The sequence below is a fragment of the Populus euphratica genome, unplaced genomic scaffold, assembly GCF_000495115.2.
Source record: "Populus euphratica unplaced genomic scaffold, PopEup_1.0 scaffold6.1, whole genome shotgun sequence".
Taxonomy (NCBI): domain Eukaryota; kingdom Viridiplantae; phylum Streptophyta; class Magnoliopsida; order Malpighiales; family Salicaceae; genus Populus; species Populus euphratica.
The window spans coordinates 409,491-428,814 of NW_011499849.1; the positions used below are offsets into that span (position 1 = coordinate 409,491).

The 19,324-nt window shown below is 30.0% G+C and overlaps 1 protein-coding gene across 1 annotated transcript; it reads left to right on the plus strand.

Annotated features, from left to right (window-relative positions):
* Nucleotides 1-16,748: 16,748 nt before the first annotated feature.
* On the plus strand, nucleotides 16,749-17,989 carry LOC105120148 (protein EXORDIUM-like). The gene has a single exon (XM_011018342.1). It carries the CDS (start codon nucleotides 16,864-16,866, stop codon nucleotides 17,821-17,823), a length of 960 nt encoding a protein of 319 aa, XP_011016644.1. The 5' UTR covers nucleotides 16,749-16,863; the 3' UTR covers nucleotides 17,824-17,989.
* Nucleotides 17,990-19,324: the final 1,335 nt, after the last annotated feature.

Consider the following 19,324-nt stretch of genomic DNA (forward strand, 5'->3'; position numbering starts at 1 on the left):
ATTTAAATTTTAACATCATATTTATTTTACACCTCATATTTTTAATTTATAAAGATATATTTTAGTTTGTAGTTTCACACTTCATAGATACTAAATTTTATATTTAAACCTTAAAAAAAGTTGATAAGAGGTTTTTAACATTCTGATTAAATCTTAGTGAATAATTATAAATTAAATATAATATTTATTTTTATATTTTAAAAGATAAAAAAATATATCTTTTTTGAAAATAGAATTGATATTGGTTATAAAAAAAAATATGATTGTGTATTTCACAATGTTATAGTATGTTTGAGAGTATGATTGTTGTTGTTTTTTAAAATGTTTTTTATTTAAAAATATATTTAACTAATATTTTTTTATTTTTTAAAAATAATTTTTGATATTAGTACATCAAAATAATTTAAAAATATCAAAAAAATTAATTTAAAAAAATTAAAAAATTAAAAATATTTTTAAAAATAAAAATAAACAGCCTATCGTCGAATACACGACGTTAGATTATCTTAGCTATTGAAAGTTGCTCTTCGAAGTCTTAATCTTCGCTGTCCTGTGACGCTCACGCGACCTTTGCCAGGTCCTGCCGAAGTGAATGATAGTCCTACGACAGAGGTTTTATTTATTTATTTTGTATTAAGATGTCGACGGAACAATTAAATATCATCCATTCTTCTTTAAATATCATCCCACAGTGTGATTGCCGCAATTGCAATAGGTTTACCATAAAAACTGAGTTTTGACCTATCAAAAAAAATTGGCTGTTTGCTTGAAGTTATCAAAAAATTCATCCTTCTTCCCATTTGTAAGGAAAAAAAAATATTACATTATTTTATCCAAACACTTCACATATATTTTTTATTATATAATTTTTTTATCAAAAACATATCTCGATTATACTAATAACAATCAAAAATAATTTTTTATTTTTTTTAAATCACAACCATAAAATATCTAAAAAACAAACTCACCTAGAAGACAAACTCACCTTGTCTTCATCCTAGAAGCACTTACGAAGTCAGATAGATTTGGGTTTTAATAGATATTTTTGGTGTTTTTTAAATTATTTTTTAAAAAAATCAATATTTTACCATCTCGAAGAAAAAAAATAGTTTTCATATTCACTTCTTCTTTTCTCTTCCCTTTTTTTTTTTACCCACTCTTTTCTGCAAATCTTTCAATGCCAACGCCGAGGGGACACAGGCATTTATAACAAGGGAACACGGAAAAAGGTACTGAGCCGTCTCGAAGAAAAACATTCACCTGCTCCGTTGAAATAAACGTCTGCATTGTTAATTTTGTTTTATTATATATAATAATAAATATATAAAAATAAAACTAAAACCTAAAATTATTGAATTGCTATTAAAAAAAAAAGCTACTTTCAATCACTCAAAATTAATTTTAATTACTATAAAATTAATTTTAAATACTAAAAAATATTAGGTTGACAATCGAGAATAACAGTTAAATTTGATGAATTAAATTTAATTTGATGAATTAAATTTTAATAAAAAATAACAAATTTGATCTAAAATAGTTTAAAATATATTTTTTATTTGACAGACATAATTCAATCCGTATTAACATGATGAATTCAGTTTTACCCTAGAATTCATTTTGCATCCTAATCAATGTGGTTTGACTTATAGTAACTCAATAAATTTGATTTTAACTAAAAATGATGTTTTAACCCAAAACAACCTGAAATTTAGTTTTTACCCCAATTGACATGATTTAATCCATATTAACCCAATGAACTTGGTTTTTATGGAAAAAACAATTGACATGAGAAAAATATATTTTTTAATTTTTTTGGATTTTTATGGATAAAAATAAAAATAAAATAACATTCAAAAAAATTTAAAAAAATATAAAATTAAGTTATTATAATAGGAAGCTTTCTCGCTGATAATTCATGTTAATGGATGCCTTTGGTTTGGACCATTCTTCTTCTTCTTTTTCTTTTTTTCCTCCATTCCCTCAATTTTTGTGTTTGACTATCTCTTAAAAAACAAAATTGCCTGTCAATTTTTTTGGGTGTCAAATTTAATTATAATTGTTCTAGTTGTTAGTATTATTATTATTACTATTAATTTTATCATTTAATACTAGTTTACTTGACAATTGAGATTTATAATTTTTTTTGTTTGTTTTTCACGATGCTATCTCAATCTAGTGACTCATGTCTCAAGTATAGCGAGGTTCGCCAATGTTTACCTTGGTTGTGTTTTTTTTATTAATTGATTTATTTTTAAAATTTCAATCTTCTTTATTGTGTGGTTAGAAATTGAGCTTTTTTATTTGTGTTTTTTGGGTTATCTCAATCTCACAATCTAGATCACGGATTTTATAAGCTAATTCAAGTTTATCTGAGCTAAGTTTTTTTAATTATTTTTTTAATTTCACTCTTTAATATTGAATTGGTTGAAAATTGAGTTCTATAAATTTTTGTTAATTTATTTTCTATTTAGATATCTCAATAGTTAATCCAGGTTAACTCGGATTTTTTAAATCCTTCTTAAAAATTAAATAATTTTTTATTTTAACCTTTAATAATTTTTTATTTTAACCTTTAATATTTTATTAATCGGTATACTATGTATATCCATAAATCAATTAAAAATATATTTTAAATATTATTTTATTAAATTTCATTTGATTGTTACTTTACTATCAAATAAGATTATTGAATTCTTTTCAAAATATTAACAAACATTTTTTTTATGCGTGTCATTACAATCGATCTTCTTTTGTTTGATTCAATTGATATTATCACGGTTGCATGTTTTTGTTATCACATCATCACGGTTGCATGTGGTTTTAATGAAATGAACTCATTTTATCCAGTGAGGTTTATTACTTAAGTTTATTTTTTTATTTTTTTTTGCTTTTAGAAAACACTCTGGCAATGTAACACCCCTGAATTTTAGTGTGATTTTTGTTTTTCTTTCTAGTTGTGGTGTCAATTAAAAATGGTGTAGGTGAAAAATAGGGGATTTCTTTTTCCACATAAGGACACCTTCAATTTACCTTCCGTCGAAGTTCATTAATAATTATCAATATATATAATTTATATTTTTACACTGATGATGCTATAACACTTTTTAAATTCCAAATATCTAAATTATTTCATAAACTTTCACAAAAAGATACAAGAATACATCCAATATTAAAATAATAGATAACTTGATAACTCCCTATAAGAATTCGTGTTTAAGAAAAATATTTATCAAACTCACAAATTCAAAATAATAGATAACTTGATAACTCCCTATGAGAACTCGTGTTTAAGAGAAATATTTGTCAAACTCGCAAATTCATAAAATTTATAATTAATATTTACGTCATCATTTTTACTAACATTAACAATCATGTAAAAAAAAACTATTTTGCTAATCCTTTTATAAACACAATAAAACTAAGATGATTTCCATATAATATATACTTCTCATCAACTTTTGATGAACTCTCGTTTTATCATATTATGTATTGACAATTGAAGTCATTCTCATGACAACTCCTTGATTCAGAATTCACTCTTTAACTCTTCTCAATATAAATTGACACTTATATTTAAAAAAAAAATCATCATATTCATTGTATATCTCCTTTCACCTAACAAATGAATTTAGTTAGATCATTATTTCATCTTGCAATCACTATTGTAACTTAATTTTTTATCTCTTAAATTTTTTATAAAAAATATATTTTTATTTAAAAAATTCAAAATTCAAAAATATATTCAGAATACAAAAAGACAAGCCTTTGAGATGCAAAAAATCAAAATATCAAAAGAATAGTTAGACTGTGAAATTTTAACAAGACAAGCTAAAAAAAAACTTAACGGAAAGAAAATTGAGGTTAAAATTAAAAAATGAACAAAATTAGAAGAATTGGTTAACTTTAAGGATTTAATTAAATTTCTAACATATTTAATTGATTTATATATGTACTTAGTTGAAGCAAACATTAAATTTGAAAGATAATTTGACTAAAATTGAAGGAATTGATTAAGTTTAAGGACTAAGCTTCTAATGAGTTTGAAGGATTCAATCGATGACTCAATTGAAGAAAAATAAGTTTAGAAGCCTACTTTAGATCAAATCACAAACATTAAAAGTCTAGGGACACAATTAAAACTTTGAAAGACTAATTTGGCGCAATTTATGACTTAATTGAAAGAAATTTGAAATGTGAAGTTCATTATATTGAAGAAATCTAGATAAAAAAGGACCACTTTGTGAAAAACAATGAAATGTAAAAGTCCAAATTGAAGGAGGCTAAGGGTGAAATCGCAAGGAATGTAAAAAATTAGAGCCAATTAGAGGCTCTATTGTAAAGTTCCAAAAGTTAAGACATGAAATTGAAAATGACTAAATTTACTATTCATTGTCATCTGGTCAAAAAAAAAGAAGCTTAAATATTTACTTCAGTTCTAATTCCTCTCTCATCTCTCCACCAAACAACACAAAATTTATGTTAACTTGTACGAGTTCACTGTAAACTGGAATAGATTCCAGCTCTTATTGAATGAAAAATACCTGTACATGATCTTCCCCAAAACACTACCCAATATTGTTCTCCCCAACACCACCTCTGGCCAGTCTTCAGTACCGCCGTGACCTCTATTAAAGCAACTGCAGCAGCTTTATCTTCGAAGAAACCAGTACCGTGACCTCCTCAGCCACAGCAACGTGAGTAGTAGCAGACCAATAGTTCCTCCGCTGTCCAAGTCCACCCTGAGCAGCAGCGAAAGATTGGCTTGATCAGCAACATCCAGCAGCTGATTCCACCGTGAGCAGAAGTAGAAGATTTTCTTCATCCACATAGCTTTAGCAGAGCTTCACTACCAGCAAAGCTTCAACCGGTCAACCGATAGCAACATCTTCATCCCACAGTAGCAACCTTGTCTCAACCAAAAGCAACAGTAGCAGTTTCCCTTTGCAGCATCTTTAGCTCTCCTTTGCACCAGCACACAGATTCTCTGCGTTGATGGCCTTCCAGCAGAAGAGTAACATCAATGCTAGACAGTAGCAGCATGAGTTTTTATCTAATGACAACAGCCCAGTCCAAGCCGAGAGCAGAAGTTTCAATTCATCCTCACAGAAACCAAGCAGCCCTGTCTCCCTTGTTCCAGCCGAAAGCCACAGTAGCTTAATCTTTAACCGTGAGGAACAGCACCTGACAGCAGCAACAATGCCATGGGAAACCACCGGTTCTTCACCGCCACTGGCCTGGTTGGTGGTTTCGGTCTCATCTATATATGAAGTGTTTTTTCAGTGTTACATAAACCATTTTTTATTCTATTTTATTATATAAAAACAAAAAAAATAACAAAAATCTTTCTTTCAAAAATTCATTGAAATATTTTAATTTTTCTTATGATTAATTCTCTAAAAAAAATCATGTTTTCATAAATAAAAAAATATATGGCATTATTTATCATCTTGAAATACCAAAAATTCAAGAAAAATAGTTTTATTGATTTCTTTGCATATATTTTTGGATATAATAACTAGTTTGTTAAAATCATAAAAACTTGTCCTATATTTTAAAAACATCAAAAAAATATTTATTTTATTTTAATATATGAGATTATAGAACTTATATTAATATGTATTCTTGATATTAAAATGACAATTACTTTATTTTTATATTTTATTGGGTGTTATAATAGTTAGATTTGACCTATAAAATTATAATCCACTCTGCTAGGATGGACTGAACTTAACCATTAGATATACTAACTGTTAGAAAATACAACAATATCTTATTTTGTATCAGACAAATAAATAATTCAGCTTAATTCAAGTAAGGTATAGCAAGAGTACTACTTCCTTTTTATACATAATTAATATTTTTATATGAATTTGAAATGAGTAAAAGTTTCTAATTAACAAAAATACTAAGTAGTGACTTTATTTTTTCAATTAATAAAAAATAAATTTTTTTTATTTTTACACGCATCACCAAAAAATTCTAATTTAAGGGATGATCGTTGAGCCGTCGTATACATGCAATAATCACATTTAATTTATACCATATTTTATTTTTTTGATATATATTCATTTTAACTAGACACTCATTTATATATATTACATTATACATAATTTTGGCTTTTCAAACAAAGGTTTCTTTCCAATCATAATATCTAAAATATTTAATTGATTTCATATTTATGCTCGTATTATCCATCATTTCTATATACATTACCTGTGAAGTTCTATTGCGTGGTCTCGCCCCTCCTGAGATTGATGAACACACACACACACACACAAAAGGAAATAGATCACATGATAAGTGTGACCTTAACTCTTTTCTTTTAATGATTTATTTGAAACTCTTTTAGTACATAATCATCACTAGTCCTTTGAAGAAGAACCTTCAAAATATTATCACTATTTTAATTATATTCATAACTATCGTCAAGGGTAAACTTCTCTTCATTCACTCTACATGTAAACTTCCTTTACCTTGTATATAAATAATGTTGTCATTGTCATAAATATCTTTAAATTTAGCCAACTTTTTATTTAATAGCTCACATCAATTAATCATAATTAACTCATAATTTCTTTATCGACTAAACATACTTTTCACCCTATAATTATAATTAATTAGGGGTCATATTTTACATGAACAATATTCGACCCTTCTAAAAATCTATCAAACCTAAAATTAAAATTATGATATTATAATAATTTAATTTTAATTATAACTTATATTTTAATTTCATTCTTTTGATATGAGTTGATTGAAAATTGAGTAAATATAATTTGTTTTTATAGAGTTATCATATCTCATGACTTGAGTTATAAATTTGATATATTAACTTGAATGGATCTAAGTCTATCTAATATATTGTTGTTTTAATATTTTTTTTAAAAATATCATCCTGAATTATTTTCTTGAATCATCTTGTTTTTTAATATGTTAAGTTGATTGGATTAATCCCTGTATAATTTACGTTAAAAAAATAATCCAATTGAAAGAATACAAACAAATAATACAGTAGACAAAATACTAAAACTTTTCTGATAGGTACCTTTATCTTCTACGTAGGGGGTCTTGCAAAGAAGCCCAAGAATACTCATGTAACCCTTCTGTATATTTAGGGAGTGTTTGTTTACTTGGAAAGTGAATTTTTGAAAGTTATTTTTCAAACTCTTATATATTTGCTTGTTATTAGAAAAATTAGTTAACGGAAAATACTTTTTAGTTAAAGAAAAATTTAACTTGATTTTTTAAATTTTTATTTTTTTTATTTTTGGTGGAAAAAACTTTCTATTTGCTTGTTATTAGAAAAATTAGTTAATGGAAAACACTTTTTAGTTAAAGAAAAATCTAACTTGATTTTTTAAAAAATATTTTTTTTATTTCGGTGAAAAAAACTTTCTATAAGTTGTGAAAAATTTAAAAATATCATACCATATGTTGATCATATTAAATTTAATTCTTAAACTTTTGATTGATATATATCTTGTTTGAATCTTTTTTTCTTCTTCAATCTCATCCCTTGAAATTTAATTTATTTTTATTTTCTATTATCTTATTATTTTTTTAATTAAATGTTTTTATTTTCATCCCTTGAAATTTAATTTATTTTTATCTTCTATTATCTTATTATTTTTTAATTAAAATTTTTTATTTATCAAATTTAGTCCTCGTTCTTTTGATTGTTACTTATTTTATTCGAGATAATTTATGAAATTATAATAATAATAATTATTATTTTAATTTCATTATTTTTTTTAATTTTTTAATTTCTTAGATTTGATCTTCATTATTTTGATTATTATTTATTTTATTCGAGATAATTTATTAAATTAGATTTTTTTCAATTTCATTCTCATTCAATTTTTTAATTTGTAAAATTTATTCTTTATTATTTTAATAAACTTAAAAAAAATAAAAAAAATATTTTTCAACTTATTTTTTATTTATTTTTTATAATATAATCAAATACTAAAAAATATTTTTTATTTTATTTTCTATAATACTACTAAACAATGAAAAATAATTTACTTTATAAAAAAACGATTTCCAAAATAAACACTGTTTTCCGGCAGACAAAAGTAACCTTGAATAGACATGCTAATTTTGAGCCAACTAAGCAGACAACTGGATCCAATAAATGTATTCTCTCACGTAGTAATTTAAGGGGCAAACGCCCAACAACATGAAATTACATTCATGATTATGAGGATAATGGCCGGCTGCCCAAAATACAGAGGAAGGATAATCACACTATATTAGCAAACTCTTTTTATTACTATTTTCAATCGAATGTACAATATTTAATTATTTTTATTTAAATACATAAAAAAATTTTAAAAAAAAAACTTGTAATCAGATATTTTTACGTGAAATAGGATTAAAGTCATTGAATCTCATGCCTGCGCATGTCATTCCCCATGAAGAGCCATTCGTTTAAAGTCATGCCATTCTCAATGAAATAGGATTAATTTAAGATTTCGGCTTATGTTTTTTAGCGATAATTCTCTAACATCACATGGGGCTGTATCATTGCTTCGAGTTCTACGTAGTTAAAAGATGTATTTATTAGATATTCTGATGTAAAAGATATACTGATGTTAAAGATATAATTTCATCCTTGTAGTTCAACATCAGCATATCTATAATTATTTATCAACCGTGAGAACTCCATCAGTCTGCTGGATATCCTTCTCTAAACTGATCCCAGTGAGGTGGATGGATAGTAACTATTCATATCAAGTTTGGGTGAAATTTTAAAGGATAAATTTGGATTTCAGGCGAGTAATAAATATTGTTCTACTCTATCCAAAACTCTCTGCCATGCCTAACTCGAAATTTATTTGAATATATAGAAAGTTCAAAGAAATTAGAGTTCTTCTCTCTTTATCACAATGCCCTCCTTTTATTTTGTTTCTCTCGGTTCTCTGCTCTCTCTTCTCTTGGCATTTTGTTCTCTCTGTGTTTATCAGCAGCAGCAGCAGGTAAGTGTACGTGCATGGGTTTTGTTATTTTAGCGGTTAATTACCTAGAATGTCTTATATCGAGTATTCCCTTAAATTTATTTAACTCTTAGGGATTTGGATAATTGATGCAGTTAATTGCCTTCACTGGTACAGAGCACCTAATTGGTGATGCTGCGATGAAACAGGTTGCTACGAATCCCATTAACATCATTTTCGGTTGGTGTTCAAATTTTTATCCTGTTGATTCTAACTAAATAATTTTCGTGGTCAAGTTAAATTGTTCTTGCTTTCGGGCATTTCTTCCTCTCTTTTTTTTGGGTTTTAGGCATCTATAAGTTACAGATGCGAAAATGTTGAATGGGAGGAGATTGCCTCTGCAGAACGATATCCAACATCGGCAATTCGAAGTCATTGAAAGCCCTCGTGACAAGCCCTTGACTGTGATCAACTACAAGGGCGAAGAGGAACAGTTTAAAGCTGAAGAAATATCTTCAATGCTCCTCTTAAAGATGCGTCAAGCTTGGCACCCCTGTGAAGCTTGCGGTATTCACTATCCTTGTCCAGTTCAATGACCCTAACGACAGGCCATTGTTGATGCAAGCAAGATTACTGGTTCCATGTCAGGTGCATTATTAGTAAGCCCACTTTTGCTGCAATGACTTACGGTCTTGAAAAGAAGGCAACTAGTGCTGGTGTGAGGTATGGGCATTTTTTATTGGGTGGTGTTACTTTTGATGTCTCCCTGCCTGGTACTATTGAAGAGGGTATCTTTCAGACGAAAGCCATTGTTAAAAAATTAAATTTGAAACAATTCAAAAGTTTTAAAAACAAAAACATTTGTTTTGAATTGAATAATAAAGAGTGATTAATCTGTTTTTCAACAAGCATTATCAACTTACAAGTCTTCTACATGTGAAAGGTAACAGAGAATGAAATAATCTGCAGGGCAGCTTGAAGTATTGATGTTGCGGGAAATTATGATAATTGATAGTTTATAAAAGCCTCAAAAAGACAATCTCAGCAAACAATAAAAGCGTAGAGACAATATCTTAAGTCGCTATGTTTCAATGGAAGGAACAAGGGAAAAATAAAAAAATGTTTCTTTGTATATAATAACAGCAAGAGTCCTATATATTAAAAAAAAAAAAAAACAGTGTAGCTGTGGTCGATATTGTTTAGTAACGTACTGTAAATCATGTTTTATAAAAATTAATTTTTTTAATTAAAAATTATTATTTTTTATTTTATGTTTTGATATACTAATCTCAAAAATAATTTTTTTAAAATAAAAAATATTTTAATATAAAAATATTTTTAAAACCAACCACTTTTAAAAATATATCAAAGGAGAGTCAACTGGATCTTCAAGGTAGCTGAGAATCGTGAATGTATACAATCAAAGACTATCAGAGTTTCACCAAGAAAGTCATGAGATGTGCCAACATCTTTGTTTAGAGCTAAAGCGATCAAGGGTGATAAAGACCACATAATGTAAAACATTTTATGATTCATGTGGCATCATCCCAAGGCGACCAGGGGAGCTGCACGGTAACAGAATATAATAATATTATCCCTAGAATCTAATAGCTAGAAATTAAAAAGCTTAGTGGACGTTCTTAATAAACATTTTTTCTGTTTTTCTTGCATGTGTATGCTTGATGCTATATGAATTTCAAAATCACTAAAAGCTTTGACTAAAAAGCTGCCTGGGCAACGTTTTAGATTCTTTTTTGTATCTTAACAACTTCAAAATTATATACAATTAAAGTTTCCGGGTTGAAACCGGAAGAAAGCTAGGCAGAAGGGTATTTTACAAATCAGCGACAGTGTGCTCTGTTTACATTTCTACGGGGTTATGGTCCACGGTGGTGTTGAAGATTTTTTGATAAGCCAATTCAGATTTAAATTTCATGAGTCCAAAAATCCTTAGAAATGAGGTTGAAATGTAAGATAATTGAGTAATATATTGGTTGGTAGCATATAAAGAGTGATATCTAGTAAATTAAGGTAGTTAATATTTGATATTTATGAAATGTCTCATTGTATAGTTTTGTCGCCTCTCAATAATTAAATCATTAATTTTGTATAAACAAATTATAATAATATTTTAAAAAAATTGACTTTAAACATTTATATATTGAAAGTATTAAAAATAAAAAAAATAAAAAATTTTAAGTTTAAAGGATTCATAATGTATTTATAGCTTATAACTCTTATCATTTTATGGAGAGTAAAAGCTAACATGTGATTTTATACTGTGATATTTTAAATTATATTTTATATAAAATAATATATATTAAAATGATATAAAATATTGAAAGATTCACATGAGATCTAACAAAAAATTTTTAAAGGAGTGTTTGCTCGAGCTCATTATAAATTAAAAATTGATTTAGACATGCTGTCTTAACCTAAAAACATTGAATTTTGAATACTCACCTAAACTTGAACACATTGGAACGAGAGGCATGCCCGAGCCTAAAGAGATTGGGGTGCATGCCCAACAATCCCCTGGTAGGCATTCACCTAGCACCTTGTATGTTGGGCATATCATGCTATATTAAGTTTGATAACACACCCATATAGGCATGCACCCATCCTAATACAAGCTCAGATATAGTGCATCTTAATAGTAATTGGATTTAAACATGATAGCTCAAACTTTAAAAAATTGAATTTTTGTGATGTTTTATGGTTTTTTACAAGGTTTTTTCTTACTATAGATAAATTTATATTTTCTTTAATGTTAATCATCAATGGAATCTCTCATTAAAAATTATTTAATTCTTGATTTGCTTCTAGAGCCTCTTATGGGTCTTGGTTTGAAAAAAATGAAAGAGTGCAATGATATTTTCTGGAATGTGTAAAAGGATGTCATAGCTTTGTGAAACCATCTAAGCATTGTTGACAAAGTCAACAATGTTAGGCATTGATTGGTGCTGTAAATTCAATATTGTTGGGCATCAATTCGGTGTCACTTGCAGCACCAATTGCTGTCTTTGACTCATGCATGGATGCTTGTCTATAAATAGGCAAAGCATCCAAGCCTCAATATAACAACACAATAGAGAAATAAGAGAGGAAGAGTAGGGTGAGAGAGAGAAAATAATCTCATAAAATTGTGAGGAATTTGTGAGAAAGTAAGTGAGGTGTTTTCTCCTAATAATAGAGAGATTCTTAGTTGTTCTTCTATTAATAGAAAGATGTTGCAATTCCCACATTACTTAATAAAATCCTTCTATATTTGCCTATGGACGTAAACTAATTGGGTGACCACGTAAATTCTTATATATCTCATTTTTCATTTTATCTTATCCCTTACCTTTTATTTTATCGGGTTTGCATGTCAGTATCCTAACAAGCTTGATATACGTGCGATGCTCTAATTTGTATAATTTACTACGAATTGGCAGGTAAGATGACCACTCGGAAAAATGGTTTCATAATTCTCAAATGCAGCTATGTTGAAACGACATATGATACTAATCAACTTGAGACATTTTTTCAATAACTATCCCAGAAGAGAAAAATTCGATGTTCATGGCTGTAGGAATCAAATTCAGGAAAAAACATATTGTGTCTGTCATGTAAAAGATTTGAGTAATAGATGGATTAAATCAAATTAAACAATTCGAAGTCTACTCTTGGTTTCCAAAACTTATCTAATTGCTAGCCAATAATATGTTAGCATGGCACTTAATGCTCGAAGACAAAGGAACAGGAGGGAACCAGCGGAAGCAAGAAACATATCACATTTGAGGCTGGTTTATTCGTCAACAAAGACTATGGAATAGGAGGACATCCCAATATGTCATAATTTTATACAGAGTGTACATGCAAATAATCTTACTTAGAAAATAATAAGGTGTCACCAATACTGATGACAAGATGAAATATAAAGGGGCTGTTCTCATTTATTAAAAGAAATCGAAATTTGCTATAGCAAATATGTGGACAACTACAGCCATGAACAGTCAACTAACTATAGGAGACAAGAGGAATCGGGGATGGCTGGAAAATCAAGTCAAAGATGTTGCAGATAAACACTGGCCTTATCTCCACGCTAATTAAGATTTGTGTTTAGATTCCAGATATTCTTCTAGCTTGAAGCTGGCAAAGATGTCACTGCGCACTCGTGCAGCTATAAAATTAAGAAGCATGGAGCACTAATTAACTTAATTATTGGCTAATAATGTCTGCTCGTATGAAACAAGACAGATGCGATGCAGCCAGTGAAGAAATTAGCCATCGAACACGCTACATTGCGTTTATCGGGAATGTAGGGCATTGTAACTGGACGCATTGACAAACTTATCAGCATTAATCTATGGATGTATGGCATTGAGATGCAGGCATCTCCGCAATTAATTAACAAATCAATGCCTCGTGAATGCTAGCTAGATTATAGATAATGGTTAGTTTATACACAAAGCAGCTAAGCCCGTGAATTTAGGTTTTAGATATGGTGACGATGGCTATTTTATATGCATTGTAAATGTTAATTAAGTAGTTCCGTGACCGGTCCAGTACACTGTACGCCATGTACGCATTCTTTAAGCCCCAAGGAGTCATCTTAAATGCTGTGGTTTGGAAACAAGGTTAATACTGTTTGGTTCAGTGCCCCCACCCCTCAAAAATAAAAATAAAATAAAATAATCTTCACTACAATTTACTATAGTAAATTTCATAAACTGCTCGAATGCGTTCTTAAAGCTACGCGTTACGAATTCGTGACATCATGAATAATGAATATTTAATGATTGCCCATTAACTTTAAAAAATTCACCTTATCATTGTGTCTGTCATGTTACAAAAATATCACAAGCTAAGGTAATATCGCTAGATTTCTTTGTTAGAAAGTCTAGTGTGAATAAATAATTAGTCACAACCTTCAAAGGGCAAAGTGGCGTATCAATTATGTTCAAGCAAAATCCATCTTTCAAAATCTCATCCATAAAAAGAGTTCGATCGCCTGGCCTAGCCTCGACGTACCTCAAATACGCACACATCGCCAGATCAACCTCCTCCACTTCAAAGAGATGTTCTATTGTGGCTCTATCAGCAGCTCTTTCAGGCCCTCTTCGTATCCTGATTTGGACCTTCTCTCAAAATTGACCATAACTATCCTGCGGCAAAGCTGTAAAAACACTTCCCCAAACAAAGCCAAGAACTTTTCTATTTTTTTATTTCACTTTTGTATTAATTATGTTATAATGTAATTTATTACCTGATTGGAATTGTGAATACCTAGTTAATTAAAAAAAATTATTTATAATTTTACTATTTTACAATTCAAGTTTTCACTGTACTTTTTATATCATTTCAAACAAATATTTTTAACAACCTTAATATAATCTATTAGTTGCTCAAGTGGAGCTCATAAAAAATTGACCAAACATGCGGACTTTGCCCCTTTTCTTCTTTTTTCTTTTTTTATTTTTCTTAGAGATTATTATGATTGTTAAGTGCATATAATTTTCTTTTTTATATATGCATAATGCACATTCATCATGTTTATTTTAAATTTCAAAGAAAAAAATAAAATTTCAAAAAATTTATTGAAGGTGTTATAAAATGATAAAAGCCATTCAAAAGATTTATTGTTATTTAAAAAATAGTTAAGCTAGATAATTTAAAAAATAAGAGAGAAGATATTATTAAAAAATAATAAAAAAAATCATACATGTACATCTGATTTTTTTTTTTTTAAATAGACGAACATACATTGTTCATCCAACTTCTTTATAAAAATTTATTAAATGATATGTTATACATTATCACCTTCTATGATTATTTTTTATGATTAAAAAATTATGGTTTGAGTTTTGAGGTTTTAAAAACCTATTTTTTAATTGTTTTCTCCTAAAAAATCTAATAAATTTTTCAAAACTTTAATAAATCTGTTTTCAATTCCAAAAACATCTTATCATCACTTTAAAAACTAAAAATAAAACCAAATTTAAATTACTGGAACTCTTGTGAATATTTATTTTAATTATGTTAAGTTTTTATTAAAGGAACCATATTGTTAAAAAAAGAGAGAGAGAAAGACATCTTTCATAAAACAATGTATAAATAAGAAAATAGAATTTTGACTTTCTAGACATATTTTTTCTTCATGGTTTAAATTTTCAATCTCTCTCGAATATTTATTTTGAGCACAACAGAAATAAATAAAAACCAGCTTTAAAAATAGTCTCGTCGTCTTCATCCTTCCCTATATTCCCCGGTTAATGCAATCCATGTTGTTGTTAGCTAACAGAACTTCGTGTTAGCCCCTTACAAAATATTTTCTTGTTTATTTATGTTTCATTTTGTTTATTTATGTTTCATCCTTAGCTTTAAAAATGGACTTGCTGTCTTCATCCTTCCTTATATTCCATAGTTTATTATATTAATGCTACTGTTAGCTACCGAAACTTCTCGTAGCGCACGCTTATAAAATATTTTCCAGTGCATCCATGTTTCATTTCTTATTATTATGATCAATTTCCTTTTGTTTTAGCTTTTAATTAGATTTTATTTTTTATAATTTATCAATTTATATATTTTTAAATTCATTGTTTTAAATGCAGGCATCATTTTTTTATTTTTCAATTAATAAATTTAACAACACTAAATATAAATATTAACAACACCAAAAATAAATATTAACAACACTAAATACTCCTCCTCCTTGTCTTGTTCTGCAAAGAATAACTTATTCTAGGACGGGCATGATAACTAAACCAACCTAATCAATTATTAGTATCAATTCCAAAGTATAACACATAAAAATTTGATTTTTTTAGAGTTTAGTTATTTTTTAAAATATTTTTTATTTTAAAATATATCAAAATAACATTTTATTTTTATTTTTTATTTTTATTTTTGAAATCATTATATCAAAATAATTTAGAAATACTAAAAAAATTAATTTAAAATAAAAATAAAAAATAATTTAAGAACATAGAAATAAATATACTAGTAAAACTAACTTTAACTTTTACTGTGAAGAGCAAAAGAAGGTTGGCGTGCATTGCAAACTTTGCTAGCTATGTATTAGCTTGATCCAGCTGGAATGCTGGTTCTTTATTAACAAAAATCACACCCTCTCTTGTTCACGAGCTATGTACCGTTTGAGACCGTGGACCATAAAATTAATAGCGGCAACGCACTCGTATCCAAAGCCAGAGCGCGTCAACTCACGTGCTCATTCGCCTAGGATACCTGACGGGCATCCGCTGATTGCCAGCTGGAAGATAGTCAGCTGATCCCTCCACACTTCCCAATAAGAAAATTAGGGTACCACTATCTACTCCTTTCCACAGCTTCCAGCCTGTCACTTTAACGCACCCGTTTCCCTTCCATCCTTACCTGGGAGAAAAGTTGATAGGGGTAATTTGGTCAGTGTGAAAAAATGAAAACTGTGTCTAAGCTGTATTCATTTTTTGTCGCGGTTTTAATAGTTACGCGAATTACATCATGCTTGGTTCTCACGCTCCATATTCCGGTTTATGCTATTGGATCGTGCAAGGCAAATGCTTGTCCATTGAAGGACGGGATGGCGGGTCTTGTTCCTTCGTTTTGAATTAAGAGACGCGCTTCATTGCACCGTTGAGTCTCTTTTAGCTTCCTGGCCAGTAGCCAACAAGAAACTCGAAATTGGCAAAACCCATCTCCAACTTTATTGTCTCTTTCTGAGCAATTTCTCTTGCACACACTTGTGTGTTTTTTTTTTTTCTTACTTTAATTAAACACAAGTGGAAGAACCCCACTTCCTGGACCTATATAAACACCCTCCTCCCCCAGCTCAATCCCCACACCAAATAGATCAAGCACAAGTATATCTGAGCTCGCTCTTCTGATCCTTATCTAGTAGTCTCCTCCAAAAAGATTTATTTTATTTTTTTAAAAAAAAGACATGGCTTCTTTGAACTTCCAGCTTGCTTTGAAATCGCTCCTACTGGTCTGTCTTTTTCATGTCTCTTTTGCTGCTAGGAAGCTTAATGAGCTAGTGCAAGATCAACCTCAACTCTTGCACTACCACGATGGGGCTCTTCTTTATGGTAAAATCTCAGTCAATCTCATTTGGTATGGCAAGTTCAAGCCATCCCAAAGAGCTATTATCTCTGATTTTGTCACCTCACTGTCAGTTTCACCGTCATCGCTCAAAGAAAGCCAACCTTCGGTAGCCAAGTGGTGGGAAACCACAGAAAAATACTACCATCTCACTTCAAAGAAAAACACCCTTTCCCTAACTCTGGGAACACAAATTCTCGATGCAAAATACTCGCTCGGAAAATCACTCACAGACAAACAGATCGTAGAGTTGGCCTCGAAGGGCGACCAAAAAGATTCTGTTAACATTGTACTCACATCTTCTGATGTTACAGTTCAAGGGTTTTGCTTAAATAGATGTGGCACTCATGGGTCTGCCTTGGGATCTAAAAGTGGCAACAGTAAGGGCAAGAACTACAGGTTTGCTTACATTTGGGTTGGTAACTCAGAGACTCAATGTCCAGGTTACTGTGCCTGGCCATTCCACCAGCCAACCTATGGACCACAAAACCCACCATTGGTTGCACCCAACAATGATGTGGGTCTAGACGGTATGGTTATCAATTTGGCAAGCCTTTTGGCTGGCACTGCAACAAATCCCTTTGGAAATGGTTACTACCAGGGTCCAAAGGAGGCACCACTGGAGGCTGCATCAGCTTGCCCTGGCGTTTATGGCAAGGGGGCTTATCCTGGTTATGCAGGTAACTTGTTGGTCGATTCCACTACTGGTGCCAGCTATAATGCACATGGCAATAATGGAAGGAAATACCTGCTCCCTGCTTTGTACGATCCTTCAACCTCAAGTTGTTCTACTTTGGTCTGAAAATGTGAGGGCAGTGAAAGTAGGATCACCAGGGGATCATTAGAGAATTATGCATACGCTATATATAGTGTGAGACTTTGTAATTCATTTATTTGTTGAATTTTTTGGCTTGTGCGGATCGATAATAGAAAAGCAAATCACTTAGGTTTGCGTTTTCATTTGAAAAGATTCCATGTCAGCTGCTGACATATATTTTGCACCTCTTGCATTGTTTACGGGCTTTAAGATTTCACGATCACGCTCCAAATTTTGTGAATGTAGGTGTTTTCCTAGCATCATTGTGTGGCGTTCCAGATTTCGATATCATCACGCATATTTATTATTATCTGCCCTCCCTCCATCTTTTTTCAATTTGGATCTGGGAAAATTAATAAACACAACTCATATTGTAAACATGGGATAGTTTGGTCGCCACTTTCCAATTCTTCTGGGGCTGGCTTTGTAGAGAAGTTCGGGCTACATGAAAAAGGGCCGTATGACCTCTTGTTATAAATGAACGTAGAACGATATTTCTGCCAATATATTCCCAAACAAAAAATGTTAATCGATCAGTACATTAAATTCTCAAGTAGGAATTGATGCGATGCCTGCCTAGAAACCGTTAGTTTGAAACATAGAAGGTCCCATAACAATTTCCTGCTTGCCAGCCAACCTCTTAGTTAAAGCAACCGAAGCTGGTTGGATGTAAACAAAGAGAATAGTGAATCGATATGGTGAATTTAAGGGAGTATATAGTAATCTAGTACACACGTATCCTTGAGAAACTAATAATTTATTTCGTCCCGTTCAAAAATCTCACCTCCAATCCGTTGCTTTCAAGTTTGTTTTGCATATGATCATATTGTCGATTTATGGTTTCAAAAACTAGTCCGATTAAATAATTTATTAATAGAAAACACAGAAAACATGGAGACTTGTATATAATATTTATTACTGTTTTTTAAAGTATTTTTTATTTAAAAATATATTAAAATAATATTTTTAATTAAGATGTTTCATTTCTTAACCTAAGACAATGACACATGGTTTTTAATTTCTTTAAACATTTTTAATTTGAACCCGAGGAAACAAGATTTTTGCGCCCACCGTTTCTTTTAATCCTAGACACCTCGCTGTCCTCTGGGATTCATGTGAATTTTCAGCGCTCGAACTGGAAAAAAAAAAAAAAAAAAGTTTCAAGGAACTACTGTTCAAACGGAAATGGACATGTAAAATGCATGCAGGACAACAATTAGGATACGATGTGGGGTTTGAAATGACCCGTCTTTACACGAGCTATTGCTTTTCTCGGGCAAAAATTAATTGGACAAGCGTTTCATCGAAGCTAACGAACCAAACCCTATGCAAATGAAACCACATGTCGTGTTTTATCTACCATCACTCCCAGCTGTTCTCATGTTATTAGTGCGTTGTCCTAATTTGTGGCTTTTGGACGCATGCCCGTTGGTCTCGGTGCTAATCATTTTTTTTACCAATCTCCACTCCGGTGACTTTCTTCTTT